The sequence below is a fragment of the Ranitomeya imitator genome, chromosome 8 (assembly GCF_032444005.1).
Source record: "Ranitomeya imitator isolate aRanImi1 chromosome 8, aRanImi1.pri, whole genome shotgun sequence".
Taxonomy (NCBI): Eukaryota; Metazoa; Chordata; class Amphibia; order Anura; family Dendrobatidae; genus Ranitomeya; species Ranitomeya imitator.
In genome coordinates, this window is record NC_091289.1 from 141,792,585 (window position 1) to 141,812,244 (window position 19,660).

The 19,660-nt window shown below is 44.5% G+C and overlaps 1 protein-coding gene across 1 annotated transcript in view; it reads left to right on the forward strand.

Moving 5' to 3' along the window:
• The window catches only part of LOC138648013 (dimethylaniline monooxygenase [N-oxide-forming] 2-like), an 83,968-nt gene that overhangs the window by 45,702 nt on the left and 18,606 nt on the right, over positions 1 to 19,660 (forward strand). Inside the window, exons 3-6 of the mRNA XM_069737469.1 lie at positions 5,820 to 6,008; positions 12,280 to 12,442; positions 12,683 to 12,825; positions 15,995 to 16,194. Of these exons, the coding sequence (XP_069593570.1) occupies positions 5,820 to 6,008; positions 12,280 to 12,442; positions 12,683 to 12,825; positions 15,995 to 16,194 (695 nt within the window). The remainder of the gene's footprint in view (positions 1 to 5,819; positions 6,009 to 12,279; positions 12,443 to 12,682; positions 12,826 to 15,994; positions 16,195 to 19,660) is intronic.

Consider the following 19,660-nt stretch of genomic DNA (forward strand, 5'->3'; position numbering starts at 1 on the left):
TAAGAGAAGTTCTGAGACCATTTTTTTTTCTTTGCACTGTGTTTTGTCTCTCTTTTCCCCTTTACCTCTGGGTGGTTCAGGATACAGGTGTAGATATGGACATCCAAGGTCTGTCCTCTTGAATGGATAATCTCACTGCAAGGGTACAAAACATTCAAGATTTTGTGGTTCAGAATCCAATGTCAGAGCCTAGGATTCCAATTCCTGATTTGTTTTTTGGGAATAGATCGAAGTTTCTGAATTTCAAAAATAATTGTAAATTGTTTCTTGCTTTGAAACCTCGCTCCTCAGGTGACCCTGCTCAACAAGTGAAAATCTGTTCAATTTATCTGTGCCAGAACACGCCGCTATGCGGAGTTATATAAAGGAATCCTTGGAGAAAGGTCATATTCGCCCGTCGTCATCACCGTTAGGAGCAGGGTTCTTTTTTGTGGCCAAGAAGGATGGTTCTTTGAGACCTTGTATTGATTACCGCCTTCTTAATAAAATTACAGTCAGGTTTCAGTATCCTTTGCCGCTGCTGTCTGATTTGTTTGCTAGGATTAAAGGGGCTAGTTGGTTCACCAAGATAGATCTTCGAGGGGCGTATAATCTTGTGCGTATTAAACAGCGCGATGAATGGAATTGATGCTACGCCTTTGGCCAAGAATAAGCCTCAGTACTGGACCCAATTGGCTCCTGCACATCAGGAGGATATTCACTTTTTGGTGTTGCATAATCTGCATGATGTGGTCGTTTTGGGGTTGCCATGGCTACAGGTCCATAATCCAGTATTGGATTGGAAATCTATGTCTATGTCCAGCTGGGGTTGTCAGGGGGTACATGGTGATGTTCCATTTTTGTCAATTTCGTCGTCCACTCCTTCTGAAGTCCCGGAGTTTTTGTCGGATTACCGGGATGTATTTGATGAGCCCAAATCCAGTGCCCTACCTCCTCATAGGGATTGCGATTGTGCTATTAATTTGATTCCTGGTAGTAAGTTTCCTAAGGGCCACCTGTACTGTTATGACCTGGTGGTTAGGACAATAATGGACCTGGTGGTTAAGAGCACACGGAAAGACCTGATAGTTACAATAATACAGGACAAGCTCAGGGACGTGGGAACTCTGCTGACCGCAATCCCTAATCCTATCACACACACTAGAAATAGCCGTGGATTGCTCCTAACGCTCCCTATGCAACTCGTCACAGCCTAAGAAACTAGCTACCCCTGAAGATAGAAAAATAAAGCCTACCTTGCCTCAGAGAAATTCCCCAAAGGAAAAGGCAGCCCCCCACATATAATGACTGTGAGTAAAGATGAAAATCACAAACTCAGAGATGAAATAGATTTAGCAAAGAGAGGCCCGACTTACTGAACAGACAGAGGATAGGAAAGGTAACTTTGCGGTCAGCACAAAACTACAAAAAACCACGCAGAGGCGCAAAAAGACCCTCCGCACCGACTCACGGTGCGGAGGCGCCCCTCTACATCCCAGAGCTTCCAGCAAGCAAGACAAAAATCAAAATAGCAAGCTGGACAGAAAAATAGCAAACAAGAGAAAAACAAGCAGGAACTTAGCTTCTGCTGGAGAATACAGGTCACCAGAACGATCCAGGAGCGGACTAGACCAATACTAGAACATTGACAGGTGGCATGGAGCAATGATCTAAGTGGAGTTAAATAGAGCAGCCAGCTAACAAATTAACCTCGTCACCTGTGGAAGGAAACTCAGAAGCCGCAGCCCCACTCACAACCACCAGAGAAAGCCCATGGACAGAACGAGCCGAAGTACCATTCATGACCACAGGAGGGAGCCCGACAACAGAATTCACAACAATAGACCCTTCAAAATGACTTCAAATGTGATGTGGTCCCTAAAAAAAAAAAAAAAAAAAAAAAAAAAAAAAATGGTGTTGTAAAAAGGAGAAATTGCTGGTCAAATTTTAACCATTATAACTCCCCAGCAAAAAAAAATTTGTTTCCAAAATTGTGCTGATGTCAAGTAGACATGTGAGAAATGTTACTTATTAAGTATTTTGTGTGACACATCTCTGTGATTTAAGGGTATAAAAATTCAAAGTTGGAAAATTGCTAAATTTTCAAAATTTTCGCCAAATTTCCATTATTTTCACAAATAAATGCAAGTAATATCAAAGAAATTTTACCACTATCATGAAGTACCATATGTCATGAGAAAACATTGTCAGAATCACCGGGATCCGTTGAAGCGTTCCAGAGTTATAACCTCATAAATGGACAGTGGTCAGAGTTGTAAAAATTGGCCTGGTCATTGACGTGCAAACCACCCTCGGGGCTTAGAGGGTTAAGTATAATGAAGCAAAGTAAGTATTTTCCTCAGGCCACGTTGGTGCTTTTGATGACTTTGTTTTTGTGTTTTTTCACTGTCAAAAAAGGCAGTGGCGCTTGTTTCAAATCTGCAATATGTCAATTTCTCTTCTCTCGTACGCTGAGTTTTCTGTGCAGATTTTCCTCATACACTTGCATTAGATGCGGAAAATTTGCAGGTAAAAAAAACGCACATGTGTTTTTAGTGCATTTCCACTGCAAAAACGCATGCAATCAGCACATGACTATATAGATAGTAACATAGTAAGGCCGAAAAAAGACATTTGTTCATCCAGTTCAGCCTATATTCCATCATAATAAATCCCCAGATCTACGTCCTTCTACAGAACCTAATTGTATGATACAATATTGTTCTGCTCCAGGAAGACATTCAGGCCTCTCTTGAACCCCTCGACTGAGTTCGCCATCACCACCTCCTCAGGCAAGCAATTCCAGATTCTCACTGCCCTAACAGTAAAGAATCCTCTTCTATGTTGGTGGAAAAACCTTCTCTCCTCCAGACGCAAAGAATGCCCCCTTGTGCCCGTCACCTTCCTTGGTATAAACAGATCCTCAGCGAGATATTTGTATTGTCCCCTTATATACTTATACATGGTTATTAGATCGCCCCTCAGTCGTCTTTTTTCTAGACTAAATAATCCTAATTTCGCTAATCTATCTGGGTATTGTAGTTCTCCCATCCCCTTTATTAATTTTGTTGCCCTCCTTTGTACTCTCTCTAGTTCCATTATATCCTTCCTGAGCACCGGTGCCCAAAACTGGACACAGTACTCCATGTGCGGTCTAACTAGGGATTTGTACAGAGGCAGTATAATGCTCTCATCATGTGTATCCAGACCTCTTTTAATGCACCCCATGATCCTGTTTGCCTTGGCAGCTGCTGCCTGGCACTGGCTGCTCCAGGTAAGTTTATCATTAACTAGGATCCCCAAGTCCTTCTCCCTGTCAGATTTACCCAGTGGTTTCCCATTCAGTGTGTAATGGTGACATTGATTCCTTCTTCCCATGTGTATAACTTTACATTTATCATTGTTAAACCTCATCTGCCACCTTTCAGCCCAAGTTTCCAACTTATCCAGATCCATCTGTAGCAGAATACTATCTTCTCTTGTATTAACTGCTTTACATAGTTTTGTATCATCTGCAAATATCGATATTTTACTGTGTAAACCTTCTACCAGATCATTAATGAATATGTTGAAGAGAACAGGTCCCAATACTGACCCCTGCGGTACCCCACTGGTCACAGCGACCCAGTTAGAGACTATACCATTTATAACCACCCTCTGCTTTCTATCACTAAGCCAGTTACTAACCCATTTACACACAATTTCCCCCAGACCAAGCATTCTCATTTTGTGTACCAACCTCTTGTGCGGCACGGTATCAAATAGATAGTTTTGTCAAAGCCAAATACCAGGAAGTAAAAAAAAAAAACCAAAACAAAGTGGCTTTATTTAAAACAGATTCCCTTTTAAGTAAAATGGGTATGTTGTTGGGTGATTTCATAGCATACTAGTAGCATTGTGAAATTGGGCTTGGGCAGCCCTTTCTGCATATGTAACATTTATTGTTGTAGCTTGTCCCTTGTCTTCAGTGTCAGACTGAAGAACATTGGGCACACCAGAGGATTTGATTCTGAAGGCCCACCTTTCTCCCCCACTCAAGAGCCCAAAAACACATTCAATGTTTACACTATTAACTCTCCTGAAGTAGAAGTCAGGGCCTACCGGAGGATTCACCACTTCTCTGGTGGGCCAGTCCAACCCTGCTTGCCTTGCTTGCCACGCGCCGGCTAGTCAAGAGCATGCAAATATTTCACGCCCACTCTGTGCCAATTTTTGTGATTCGGGCCCTCCATTCAATTGAATTTGGGTCTGTGTAACTTACTGGTACACGAACCCGGCTGGACCCGAACATCCACGCGTTTGCCCATCTCCATTAGCCAGAGGTCACTTCTCAATTGTGACCGTTGGCTCTAACTTCCGGCCAGTTAGAAGCTGCAGTTACAAGATGGCGGAGAGGGACCAGAGCAGTCACAGGAAGAGCTGAACATGGTGGTTTGTTGGTATATTACGAGGCGCAGAGAACATGGATTAATGATACCATTACAGGGTGAAATAAATTAAACCAATTTGTGGTTGTCTGTCAACTGAGCCCACAAATAACATGGCTGGTATGAGGTTCACTGAGCATGCAAGACATCCTCTCAACTGAAATTAATATGCTCTTATGTAAATGTAATGACCATGCCGAATGTTCCCTGTTATCCACCCCCACATGATGTCCGCAGCCGAAGCAATTATGACACACTGGTCTTGGGGATAACAGTTGCTTTTACTTCAGCAGGAACGGGAATTATAACTTGGAACAAATAAGGAACAGTCTCTCATGGATAGTCCACGGCAATTACAGTTCACACTTAGATACTGAGATGTGATTGGGGTCTGGAGCTTTAAGAGCACTGGACAGTGTCTTTTGGTATTTTACAGAAGAAGGTAGACGCAGCAATTAGAGGTTACAGACCTGTACTCGGGGTTAGCTCCACAGTGTGTTACGGCATGTGCACAATTACTTATAGGTGAATGTAAAAAAATGAGGTGATTCCAGTCAGAAAGACTTTAGAATGATGTCTGTACAGGTTAAAGAGGGACCCCAGGCTCTTAGGCCTGCAGGATATCTTTTAGTGAAAACAGCCTCCATGTGTGTTCTGCTCTCCCTGAGGGCATCCCTCAGACTAAAGAACATTCTAGACTTGCCTTGAAAACAGCTCCTCCTATTGACCATGTGACTAGGAGCCGGCCAATAGGACACAGAATTCACATCTCAGATCCTTACAAAACAATAATTATGAGCCATTGTACACTTTCAAGATTAGATGGCACCAGAACACAGCAAATGAGAAAAGCATTGCATCTAAAATGGAGGTGACTAGAAATAGAGAATTGCAGCTCACAAATGCAGGGGATAATGTAGAGGGGCAGTTAGGCTGGGTTCACATTGCGTTGGTGGGTGTCCGCTCACGGAATCCGTTACATGGCGCAATTAACGCTATGTAACGGATCCGTTAGCGCACCCATTGACCGCAATGTATCTAACGCATCGCTAACGTATGCCATTTTTGGCATGCGTTAGCGATGTCCCGTTATTTTCTGACGGACCTCGAACACTGCTTGCAGCATTCGAGGTCCGTTTCTCGCTAGCACAGAGCGGGCATCTGCGCTAGCGGGATCGCTAAACGCAATCCCTTTTTGTACATTGCGTTAACGCATTCCGTTAGTGCAATCCATTTAGTGCATACGCTAACGCAATGTTAACCTAGCCTTAGAGAGTGAGCTGTAGTGTACAGAAGCTACTCGCAATCCAGGATTACTTAAAGGGAAGGACACACTCTGGACTGGGTCACTACATAAATCTATGAAAATTCTTAAACATAAATCATACTTTTGTTTTTTTTTTTCTTCCTTAGAACAACGTAGAGAATGGCAGAGCCAGCATTTATCAATCTGTTGTCACCAACACTAGCAAAGAAATGATGTGTTACAGCGATTTCCCGCACCCAGAGGATGTTCCAAACTTTCTTCATAATTCCAAGCTGTTGGAGTACATAAGAAAATATGCAGAAAATTTTAATCTCCTGAAATATATCCAGTTCAAGGTAAAAAAAAAAGAAGGTCCATAGTTTTTTATAACCATATTGTAGTATTTTTTTGCTACTTCATCCGAGAGCAGCATGATGTAGGCAAAGAGAAGCTGAATCCAACAATGTCTCACTTAGGCTACGTTCACACTAGCGTTGTGCGCCGCTGCGTCGGCAACGCACAATGCACGCAAAAACGCGGCAAAACGCTGCGTTTTGCGACGCATGCATCGTTTTTTGCCGAAAATCGGACGCAAGAAAAATGCAACTTGTTGCGTTTTCTTGGTCCGACGCTTGCGGCAAAAGAGACGCATGCGTCGCACAACGCAACAAACAAAAACGCATGCGTCCCCCATGTTAAATATAGGGGCGCATGACGCGTGCGTCGCCGCTGCGTCGCCCGACGCTAACCCGACGCACACTAGCATAACGCTAGTGTGAACGTAGCCTTACATTCCTGAGAACTGAACTGGGAAAAGGGTGCCAGAAAAAATGTGCATGCTTGTAATTTGTGTAGGACAAGAGAAAAAGATGAATGCTATAAAAAAAGGATCACCAATAATTGGACAACATGATTTTATTGAGAGAACCAACACATACAAAAATACATTAAAAAAAAAAACATAAAAAAAAACAAAGATGGTATGAAATACAAGACATGCCCATTGCCCACAATAAGACAATGTCTAACCTTCTATAACTCCTTGCCTTGACAAGCCAGAGATGGTATGTCACTCTCCACAAGGACAAACGTTACCCCTTAGACCCCAGTCCAGAGCCTCTCACCTAGCCAAATTAGTTCTCATGCTTCATACTGACGATGGCCAACAGCCCGAAACCCTGAGTCATATTGCACGACTCTGTAAAGGGTTGATTGTGACTTGTAGGATCGCTACCTCTAACAGGTGGCGCTATAGAGTTCAAGTCCTCTTTTTCTCTGAAGAGGCAATTTGCATATTAACCTCCTATAGATACTGTTGAAAGACTAATGGCCTCTGATGTGGAAACTCTTGTTAAAGGGTCCATGTAAGTGATTTATCCACACAAACGATAAATGCGTGTGGAAAACATTAGATATAACCAACAAACAGGACAAATATTAATAATCAAAGGCTAGCTAATTCTCCCTGATATTGCCCATGAAAAATTCATTCTCGGCACCATGCAAAGAGTCATAAAGAATATGAGACCATAAAGATAGAACAAAAAAAAATCACTGCGCGGAACATATGCATGTATAAGTATAAAGTGAACTAGTGCAAGCAAGAATGTGCAAAATTAGACACACGCTATTGAACCAGACCGCCGCAACATGGGTCAATATACAAGAGAAGCAATGCAAAAGTATGTATCTATTGATGGCTGCCAGAATCATACCTGCATATATCAAGGTGGTAAGGCAATGTAAATGGGGCCATGTCAGCAAATAAGTCAAAAGGAGGACAAACAAACCCCACGCCACCGGCGTATTCAGGGGGTATATAGCATATATACAACACAAATGCTAGTTCTAGTGTGGCACCCCAGAAGTCAGGTTGCCACAGTGATATTGCCTGCTTCCCGGGGAGGGTGATGCCATGCCTGGAAGCAAGAAGGGATCCCCTTAGCAGGTAACATTGGCATACAACACTTTCCTGACTCCAGACCAGAAGGGTGAGCTCTAAACCTGGTTTCAGGGGAGCTTCCCTATGAGTTCGGGCTTGGAGTTAGAGATCAGTTTGTGTGAGACAGTGAAGGGAGAGGAAGCACGGAAGGAGAGGAACTGGGAGTGGAGCTGTGATTGAGCTCACCCCAGGATTGAGCGCAGGAAACTGGACACCGGAGTCCATGGTTGCATGGGAGCTGTATGCCCCACAACTAGACCCAGAGGGCAGGAGATTGCAGGTCTCCTGACCACATCTGACACCCGAAGGCACAGCAGTAGACTAGAGCCCGGAGTCACCACGAGACAGGGACCCCTGAAAAATGGCTTGAGCTGCCTGCCATGTGGGTAGTGTTCCACCTGAGGGACAGACTGAGAGAGGAACTTGAGGAAAGCTTAAGGCATCAAGAACCCAGCAAACAGCACAGTAGGAAGGCTTCCAACCCCACCTGGCTAGGGGGATTCTGTACCACTTCCAGGCTGCCCGGATTTCCAAGATCACCTGTCACCAGTATTCCGGATTGCACTTGCAATTAACCCCTTAGCGACCGCCGATATGCCCTTTAACGGCGGCCGCTAAGGATACTTAAACCACAGCGCCGTTAATTAACGGCGCTGTGGAAAAAGTAAATAGCGCCCCCCAGAGTTGGATTTTCTCCGGGGTCTCGGCTGCCGGGGGTAGCCGAGACCCCAGAGAACATGATTCGGGGGGGTTTTTTACCCACCCCGCTTTTGCGATCGCCGGTAATTAACCATTTACCGGCGATCGCAAAAAAAAAAAACGTGATTTCTTTTTAATTTCTCTGTCTTCCGATGTGATCGCACATCAGAGGACAGAGAAAAGGGGAGAAAAGGGGTCCCAGATAGCCCCCCGATACTCACCTGTCTCCCCCGATGCTCCTCGTGGCTCCCGGTGGGCGCCGCCATCTTCAAAATGGCGGGCGCATGCACAGTGCGCCTGCCTGCCGGCCCCGGTAGAGTCTTTGGGGTCTCGGCTACCGGGGGTAGCCGAGACCCCAAAGAGCATGATCGGGGTCGGTTTTACCGACCCTGTTTTGCGATCGCCGGTAATTAACTGTTTACCGGCGACCACAAAAAAAAAAAAAAAAAAAGCTAAGTGTAATTCTCTGTCCTCTGATGTGATCGCACATCAGAGGACAGAAATAGGGGGATTCGGGGACCCTATCATACTTACCGGTGTCCCTGGGTCCTCCTGCTGCTCCTCCTGGCCGCCGGCGTCTTCTGGGGAAAAGAAAATGGCGGGCGCATGCGCAGTGCGCCCGCCATCTGTCTCCATTGGCCGGCCAGCAGGAGGAGAGCAGTTGGGGCTAAAATTAGGGTTAGGGGTAGGGTTAGGATTAGGGTTAGGGGTAGGGTTAGGGCTTGGGGTAGGGGTAGGGTTAGGGCTAGGGTTAGGGCTAGGATTAGGGTTAGGGTTGGGGCTAAATTTAGGGTTAGGGTTGGGGCTAAATTTAGAGTTAGGGTTGGCGCTAAATTTAGGGTTAGGCTTCTTTCACACTTACGTCGGTACGGGGCCGTCGCAATGCATCGGCCCGACATACCGACGCACGTTGTGAAAATTGTGCACAACGTGGGCAGCGGATGTAGTTTTTCAACGCATCTGCTGCCCAATCTATGTCCTGGGGAGGAGGGGGCGGAGTTACGGCCACGCATGCGCGGTCAGAAATGGCGGATGCGACGTACAAAAAAAAGTTACATTGAACGTTTTTTTGTGCTGACGGTCCGCCAAAACACTTATCCAGTGCACGACGGACGTGACGTGTGGCCATCCGTCATGATCCGTCGGCAATACAAGTCTATGGGCAAAAAACGCATCCTGCGGGCACATTTGCAGGATCCGTTTCTTGTCCAAAACGACTGTTTGCGACGGATGCCAAACGACGCAAGTGTGAAAGTAGCCTTAGGGCTAGGGTTAGGGTTGGGGCTAAAGTTAGGGTTAGAGTTGGGATTAGGGTTAGGGTTTGGATTAGGGTTGGTATTAGGGTTAGGGTTGGCATTAGGGTTACGCTTGGGATTAGGGTTAGGTTTGGGATTAGGGTTAAGGTTAGGGTTGTGATTAGGGGTGTATTGGGATTAGGGTTAGGTTTGAGGTTAGGGTTGAGATTAGGATTAGGGGTGTGTTGGATTTAGGGTTTTGATTAGGGTTATGGTTAGGGTTGAGATTAGGGTTGTTTTGGGGTAAGGGTTGTGATTATGGTTAGGGTTAGTGATTAGGATTATGGATCAGGTTGGGATTAGGGTTAGGGGTGTGTTGGGGTTAGGGTTGGAGCTAGAATTGGGGGGTTTCCACTGTTTAGGTACATCAGGGGGTCTCCAAACACGACAGCCAATTTTGCGCTCAAAAAGTCACATGGTGCTCCCTCCCTTCTGAGCTCTGCCGTGCGCCCAAACAGTGGGTTACCCCCACATATGGGGCATCAGCGTACTCAGGATAAATTGGACAACAACTTTTGTGGTCCAATTTCTCCTGTTACCCTTGTGAAAATAAAAACTTGGGGGCTACAATATCTTTTTTGTGAAAAAAAAAATATTTTTTATTTTCACGACTCTGCATTCTAAACTTCTGTGAAGCACTTGGGCATTCAAAGTTCTCACCACACATCTAGATAAGTTCCTTGGGGGGTCTAGTTTCCAAAATGGGGTCACTTGTGGGGGGTTACTACAGTTTAGGTACATCAGGGGCTCTGCAATCGCAACATAATGCCCACAGACCATTCTATCAAAGTCTGCATTCCAAAAAGGCACTCCTTCCCTTCCGAGCTCTGCCATGCGCCCAAACAGTGGTTTACCCCCACATATGAGGTACCAGCATACTCAGGACAAATTGGACAACAACTTTTGGGGTCCAATTTCTCGTTACCCTTGTGAAAATAAAAACTTGGGGGCTAAAAAATCTTTTTTGTGGAAAAATTTTTTTTATTATTTTCACGACTCTGCATTATAAACTTCTGTGAAGCACTTGGGCATTCAAAGTTCTCACCACACATCTAGCTAAGTTCCATGGGGGGTCTAGTTTCCAAAATGGGGTCACTTGTGGGGGATTTCTACTGTTTAGGCACATCAGGGGCTCTCCAAACGCGACATGGCGTCCGATCTCAATTCCAGCCAATTCTACATTGAAAAAGTAAAACGGCGCTCCTTCACTTCCAAGCTCTGCGGTGCGCCCAAACAGTGGTTTACCCCCACATATTGGGTATCAACGTATTCAGGAGAAATCGCACAACAACTTTTGTGGTCCAATTTCTCCTGTTACCCTTGTGAAAATAAGAATTTGTGGGCGAAAAGATCATTTTTGTGTAAACAAAAGCGTTTTTTTATTTTCACGGCTCTACGTTATAAACTTCTGTGAAGCACTTGGGGTTCAAAGTGCTCACCACACATCTAGATAAGTTCCTTAAGGGGTCTAGTTTCCAAAATGGTGTCACTTGTGGGGGGTTTCCACTGTTTAGGTACATCAGGGGCTCTCTAAACGTGACATGGCGTCCGATCTCAATTTCAGCCAATTCTGCATTGAAAAAGTCAAACGGCGCTCCTTCAATTCTAAGTTCTGTGGTGCGCCCAAAAAGTGGTTTACCCCAACATATGGAGTATTGGCGTATTCAGGAGAAATTGCATAACAAAATTTATGGTTACATTTCTGTTTTTACACTTGAGAAAATAAAAAAAATGGTTCTGAATTAAGATTTTTGCAAAAAAAAGTTAAATGTTCATTTTTTCCTTCCACATTGTTTCAGTTCCTGTGAAGCACGTAAAGGGTTAATAAACTTCTTGAATGTGGTTTTGAGAACCTTGAGGGGTGCAGTTTTTAGAATGGTGTCACACTTCATTATTTTCTATCATATAGACCCCTCAAAATGACTTCAAATGTGATGTGGTCCCTAAAAAAAAAATGGTGTTGTAAAAATGAGAAATTGCTGGTCAACTTTTAACCCTTATAACTCCCTAACAAAAAAAAATTTGTTTCCAAAATTGTGCTGATGTAAAGTAGATATGTGGGAAATGTTATTTATTAACTATTTTTCGTGACATATCTCTCTGATTTAAGGGCATAAAAATACAAAGTTTGAAAATTGCTAAATTTTAAAAAGTTTCACCATATTTCCGTTTTTTTTCATAAATAATCGCAAGTAATATCGAAGAAATGTTACCACTAACATGAAGTACAATTTGTCACAAAAAAAATATCTCAGAATCAGCGGGATCCGTTGAAGCGTTCCAGAGTTATAACCTCATAAAGTGACAGTGGTCAGAATTGCAAAAATTGGCTCGGTCATTAAGTACCAAATTGGCTCTGTCACTAAGGGGTTAAAGGTGAAGAAACTACAGTCCCTGTGTCGTTCATTGATTCCTGCACCCTAACATCTACAACCCCTCATAGACTGTCACGGACCAGATCAGTTGCTGCCGTGACCACTCCTTTAAGAACCGTCGGACCCAGTTCCGAGTACCCCATGGCCCTAGCGGGTGTCGCACTAGCACATGATGATTCTCTAAATGCAGGACGACTTCTTTCCAATGTCTTAATACTTTTTCAACTATTGGAGAATGCCAGTAAATAGATTACACTAATGTTATGTGGACATTGAAAGATAATATTAGTCACTATTCATTTTTGTCCTCCTCAAGACTGTTGTTGTCAGTGTGAGAAAATGTAAAGACTTTGAAAGCAGTGGCCAGTGGAATGTCACCACCGAAAAGGATGGGAAGCAGAAAACAACTATTTTTGATGCAGTCATGGTTTGTTCTGGTCACCATACTGATCCATACTATCCAGTGGAATCATTTCCCGGTAAGAATTCCATTTAATACAATGTATTGCTTGTTTATTATCCAGTAAAAAGCTGAAAGTTTAAGCTTTTTATCTACAGTGTAATTGGTGATTACTACAGTAATGGCCAAGTGACATTAGCATGAATCAAATAGAATCCTAAAAACATATTCCAATGAAATAATTTACCCTTCCATAGCTGAATGAGGAGCTTATACATTATATTTCAATGTATAATGTAAATGATTAACTGTTCTACAGGCATTAAAAAGTTTAGAGGGCAATATTTCCATAGCCGGGAGTACAAGAATTCTGATGGCTACAAAGGCAAACGAGTTGTTATTGTTGGAATGGGGAATTCTGCAGCTGATATTGCTGTCGAGCTCAGTCATACTGCTTCCCAGGTAAGGAAAATCCAAAATTCTACAGACCTTTATTAATTTGCAAGCAAAGTTCAGCCTGTTGCAGTCTAACAAATGTAAAATGAATTGTTCACTCTGGCAAGACTTCGAGGCTGTGTGCCCATCATGAGTTCTTGGTCAGTTTTTGACATTGCATATTTTCGCTTTGTCAAAAACACAGCAGTTTGGCGTTTCAGTAAAGTGAATGGTATTTATAGAAATCTCCTGTCCACTGTGCTTTTTTTTTTACTAGGTTTAAACTGTCCTTCGATACGAGTTTTGAATTCCCAACTTCCATTTCTCTTGCAAGTACACTGAGATTTATGTGCATTATTTTTCCCCATACACTTGCATTAGATGCGGAAATTCACAGGTAAAATGCACATGAATTTAAGGTGCGATTCCACTGTGGAAATGCATAAAAAATGCATGTGATTGACATGCAAAGTTTTGTCATACCAGGAAATATCAAAAAGTCTTTTTCTTTAAAACATGACATACCAAAAATACAATTCAAAGCACCCAAACCCTATGAAAAAAGCAAATAATCTATTTTACTTAATGAGTGCAGAACATCTGCATCATCAAACGCTCTCCCAAGATTTCCCACGTGTAATCTCTCCAACACCAGAGCTGCTGCAACACCCAAGCCTACTGCTGCATGACTCAAAATTCAGGCAAGCAGTCTGAGCCCCGGGGGGTTAGGTGGAAGACAGATGCCCATCGACTGCAGGTGTAAAATCTGCACTTTCAGCAGGGAAACAGATGGAAAACAAAACGAAGGAACTGACGGCACTCTCAGCCAACCTATCTGAAACCGCCTCTACTTGTACTGGCCTCGCTATTCATCCAGCAGTAGTTTGGCATACGAACTTACACAGAATGTCCTGTCGCATGCGTGCAACAGAGGAAGGTGTTTCATTTAGGCATGTGGCAGACACAGATCTACCACGGCCTTTCTCTCCCTGCAGCAGCTATACCACCAGCTGCAACATGGCCACGTGCCCTATATGAGGCTATCCTCAGTGTTTTCTCCCAAAAGTACAGAGTATTACACTGCCTCTATACAGAAAGTGGCCAGCAGATAACTACACTGTCTGTTTTCAGAGTGCTCCCCAAAAAACAGTAAAATATAAATGTTAGAAACCTCCAATGCCTCTTCCACCGCCTCCACCACTTGGACCTCTGCTTCCTGGTTCAAGATTATAATTTTTTTCATTCTGTCATTTTAAGTCTTTTCCCTCCAGTTTGCAGTGCAATTGTCCTGCTCTTGCCCCCATTTAGCTTCCTTTTGCAGCCACCTAAACCTTAGGCTGCCGTCATACTAGCAGTATTTGGTCAGTATTTTACATCAGTATTTGTAAGCCAAAACCAGGAGTGGGTGATAAATACAGAAGTGGTGCATATGTTTCTATTATACTTTTCCTCTATTTGTTCCACTCCTGGTTTTGGCTTACAAATACTGATGTAAAATACTGACCAAATACTGCTAGTGTGACGGCAGCCTTACTTTGACCATTTTACAGCCATTTTAAAGCACCAATGTTCAGGTCCCCATTCAGATTACAAACTGAACATTCAACTGTATTGTGGGCCAAACACCCATGGGGCTCCCTCATCCCTAGTGTAGCTGCAACATGGGTTTCCTTCAATTGTAAGTTTCATACTCGCATATCGAAAGTCAAACGAAAGGCTTCCTCATTGCAATGTATACTGCAGCATTTCAGAGAAATTGCAAGAAGCGTGTGCTGGGTAATGTCTTGGCTACAGTGGCGTACCGCCAATGGTGGCAGGTCACGCGACTGCTATGGGGCCCCGAGGGGTGAGTGGTAGTGATGAGCGAGTATACTCATTGCTCGGGTTTTCCTGAGCATGCTCGGGTGGTCTCCGAGTATTTGTCAGTGCTCGGAGATTTTGTTTTCGTCGCCACAGCTGCATGATTTATGGCTGCTAGACAGGCTGAATACATGTGAGGAATGCCTGTTAGGGAATTCCCACATATATTCAGGCTGTCCAGCAGACTTAAATTATGCAGCTGAGGTGATAAAAACTAAATCTCAGAGCACTAACAAATACTTGGAGACCACTTGAGTGTGCTCGGGAAAACCCGAGCAACGAGTACTCTCTCATAACTAGTGAGGGGGTGTCCACCGAAGGCAGACCACAATGGCTGTGTTGTGCTGTGCCATGTGCCTACCCCTTACTGACATCAGGCGTAATAGTATGCTGATGTCGGTATTCCTCCCTTTGATGTGGGCTCTAGCGGTGAGCCCACATCTTTCCCGGGACATGTCAGCTGTTTTGAACAGCTGACGTGTGCCCACAATAGCCGCAGGTGGAATCTCGATCCACCCACAGATATTAACAAGTTAAATGCCACTGTCAAATGCTGACAGCGGCATTTAAATTATGCTTCCGGCAATCGTTCTGGAAATACGCACACTGGTTACTCGCGTCACGTGATCACGGGTTACCGATGTGTCAGCATGGCAACCCGAGGTCTCCTGGAGACCTCTATGGTTGTCAGTGCCAGATTGCTGTGAGCACCACCCAGTGTTCGGCGCTCATAGCAAGTCAGCAATTCTACTACATAGAGGTGATCTGAACTATTGGAGCATGGCAAAAGTAAAACAAGAAAAAAAAAAGTTTATAAAAATATTTAAAAAAAAAAAAAAGTAAAAATATAAAAGTTCAAATCACCCCCCTTTCGCTCCACTCAAAATAAAACAATAAAAATTAAAAACAAACCTACACACATTTGGTATCGCTGCATTCAGAATTGCCGATCTATCAATTAAAAAAAAAAAAAAAAAAAAGGATTAACCTGATTGCTAAACGGCATAGCAAGAAAAAAAAGTAAAAACCCCAGAATTAAGTAAGTAATTGTGTGGAAGTGTAGTAACCCACTGCTATTGCATCTACCCAATGCACGTTTCGCCGATGGCTTCAACAGGGAACTTCATTGAACTTTTGGGTTTCCATTGGCTGAAAGCCATAAACATTAACAGAAATAAACACTTGAAATAGATCACTCTGTAATGACTCAATATAATGAGTTTCACTTTTTGTATTGAAGAACTGAAATAATTAACTTTTTGATGATATTCTAATTTGGTGAAAAGCACTTGTGTATATAGCCGCTGTTTATGTCTGCTTCTCCATTTCTCTGCAGGTATTTCTCAGTACGAGGAGAGGTGCATGGGTGTTAAGCCGTGTGTTTGATGATGGATACCCATGGGATCACTGTTATGATACACGGTTTGAGACTTTCAAAAGAAACAGTCTCCCCATGTCGCTTTTGGCACATTTGACCGAGAAAAAGATGAACACATGGTTTAGTCATGCTAACTATGGGCTCCAACCTATTGATAGGTACAATTTTATTTTTTCAGCTAGTTATGCATTTGGTCATGGGCATGTGAAGCGCCCCCTAGGGCCATGGGGTACTTGGGCCGAGTCGGACGGGTCTTCAAGGGGATTGTCACTGTAGCAGTGACCCAGTTTGTGGCCCTGGACGTCCAATAAGTTATTTTGAAAGGGGAATAAAGTTTAAGTTTATGTGCAGCTTCTGACACCAATCCTAAAGCTGTTCTGCAGAGCCATTGTCCTCCGCCTGGTCGGACGGGAGCAAGGGTTCTAATGTCTGTATTGCATTGTTATTGACAGTGAACAGCTTAGCAAGGGTGGCGTATCAGGGTAAATGGACCTCTTTTTCCCCACAATTCAGGATGCGTATCGGTACCCTCCCCTTACGGACATCGACTACCCCTCTAGCTGTCAGGATGGTGGGCCTACTGTCAGTATACGGGTTCTACCAGGGTCTGGTAGTCTTGATTCCTGAGAGCTATTGCTGCTCGACACCAGATTAACATTTCACTCCTAGGGGGTATTGCAATGGGGATTGGATCACTCACTCTGACACTGCCGACTTCTCCACCACATGGCTCTACCTGTTGTGTCTGCATCAGGGCTCTGATCTTTTTGCAGGACACGCTGACTGGAACTTGTGGTGTCGTCTACCTGTTGTAATAGAAAATTGTCTTGGCGAGGTTATTGTTTTATCACATTGGTACCTAGGGTCATCATTGGGTTACATTCTTGCCGATCAATATCTACGATTATCAGACCTTGGGCTTTAACCCCTTACCGGCATCGGACGTACTATACCGTCCGATGCCGGCTCCCCTGCTTTGATGCAGGGCTCCGCGGTGAGCCCGCACCAAAGCCGGGACATGTCAGCTGTTTTGAACAGCTGACATGTGCCCGTAATAGGCGCGGGCAGAATCGCGATCTGCCCGCACCTATTAACTAGTTAAATGCCGCTGTCAAACGCAGACAGCGGCATTTAACTACCGCTTCCGGCCGGGCGGCCGGAAATGACGTCATCGCCGACCCCCGTCACATGTCCGGGGGTCGGCGATGCGTCTCCATTGTAGCCATAGAGGTCCTTGAGACCTCTATGGTTACTGATTGCCCGTCGCTGTGAGCGCCACCCTGTGGTCGGCGCTCACAGCACACGTGCAATTCTGCTACATAGCAGCGATCAGCAGATCGCTGCTATGTAGCAGAGCCGATCGGCTTGTGCCTGCTTCTAGCCTCTCATGGAGGCTATTGAAGCATGGCAAAAGTTAAAAAAAAAAGTTTAAAAAAATGTGAAAAAAATAAAAAAAACATAAAAGTTTAAATCACCCCCCTTTCGCCCCAATCAAAATAAATCAATAAAAAAAATATCAAATCTACGCATATTTGGTATCGCCGCGCTCAGAATTGCCCGATCTATCAAATAAAAAAAAGTATTAACCTGATCGCTAAACAGCGTAGCGGGAAAAAAACTCGAAACGCCAGAATTACGTTTTTTTGGTCGCCGCGACATTGCATTAAAATGCAATAACGGGCGATCAAAAGAACGTATCTGCACCGAAATGCTATCATTAAAAACGTCATCTCGGCACGCAAAAAATAAGCCCTCAGCCGACCCCAGATCACGAAAAATGGAGACGCTACGAGTATCGGAAAATGGCGCAATTTTTTTTTTTTTTTTTTAGCAAAGTTTGGAATTTTTTTTCACCACTTAGATAAAAAATAACCTAGTCATGTTTGGTGTCTATGAACTCGTAATGACCTGGAGAATCATAATGGCAGGTCATTTTTAGCATTTAGTGAACCTAGCAAAAAAGCCAAACAAAAAACCAATGTGGGATTGCACTTTTTTTGCAATTTCACCGCACTTGGAATTTTTTTCCCGTTTTCTAGTACACGACATGTTAAAACCAATGATGTCGTTCAAAAGTACAACTCGTCCCGCAAAAAATAAGCCCTCACATGGCCAAATTGACGGAAAAATAAAAAAGTTATGGCTCTGGGAAGGAGGGGAGCGAAAAACGAACACGGAAAAACGAAAAATCCCCTGGTCATGAAGGGGTTAAAGGGAACCTGTCACCTGAATTTGGCGGGACAGGTTTGCGGTCATATGAGCGGGGTTTTCGGGTGTTTGATTCAAACCTGTCCCGCCAAATTCAGGTGACAGGTTCCCTTTAAACTCTACTCGCCCCACCTTAATGGTCACCTCCTTATACCCCACTTGTGGCAAAGGCTGACCATTGCTGGCAACTATTGCCAGATTATTATCTGGGCTGCGGGTAATATCAGTCAGCCCAGTACCGTTTTTAAAGAATATATGGCATAGTCATCACCTGGGAGCCGGTGTCCAGTAAAGCGTTCATCGGGATGCCATCAAACACGACGGGCAGGTCCGGCCGTCCTCCCACGTACTTGTCTCGCAAGTTTTGTGGGTCTGGTCATTTTACTCCCGGGGGTTGGCCCTCTGCCCCAGGAATTGCTAGTTTAAACTGCAGAATCTTGCGACGTGCCCCGCCTTGTTGCAGTGGCGACAGATGAGCTCTCTGTCCTCGTCGTAGCAATTGCTGTCTCTCCCTCTGTTCAGTGGGATTATCTTTTGCCATCGCCACAGGACGTCATCTGGGCTGGCAGAAAAAAGACTGGCACATCCAAACTAGTGTGAATAGGTGCATATCAGGAGCAGCTACCTTCATATATAATATACAAGAAAAGGTTGCACTCTATCGTGCCAAAGCACTGTCTAATATGAAATACATGAAATATGAATAGCAAAATGGCTTTTGAACATTAGAAAAAATATTTGAGAGACGCTTTGCACATGATTTGGCCAAATAGTGTGAGCCCATCAACCATCGTCAAGGTGGTCTCCGTCTTCTCTTGGTCCCGGACGAGATGAGGCTTCACAAGGGTCAAAGTTGCCCCACGGAATCTTAGTCCCTGCATACGTTTCCCATTAACCCACACGACCTGTCGATGCTGTTGTTGATTATCTGCCTTGGCTGCCTGCACGGGGTCTACTTCATGCAGCACTTCCTCCGTCTCTTCCACCCCTTGGTTAGTCGCAGCCCCCAATGCCGGGTCAGCTTCACCTTGGTAGCAGTGTACAGCAGCCCAGCTGAAGGTAGCTGTTCCCGCCTTTGGCCACTGGGTATGCGGAGTCCAGTTGGGACATTGTCTTTGCAGGTGGCCCAGCTGACGGCAGGTGTGGCATCGCGCCCCAGGGGGACTGTGGTAGGCCGGGTTTCTAGCTGGTCCCCCTACAATCTTCGGTGGTTTGGGGCCCTCCAGGTCCATGGATGGGCCCCTAGTGACCATCTTTGATCCGGGCAACTGCGGCCTCCTGGCATCATGATGTTCATCAGACAGACGAGCGGTTTCCTCAAGAGTCGTTGGCCGCCTGTCCCGAACCCATTCCTGTGTCTCGAGGGTTAGTCCATTAAAGAATCGTTCTAACAAGAAGAGCTGGAGGATGTCCTCC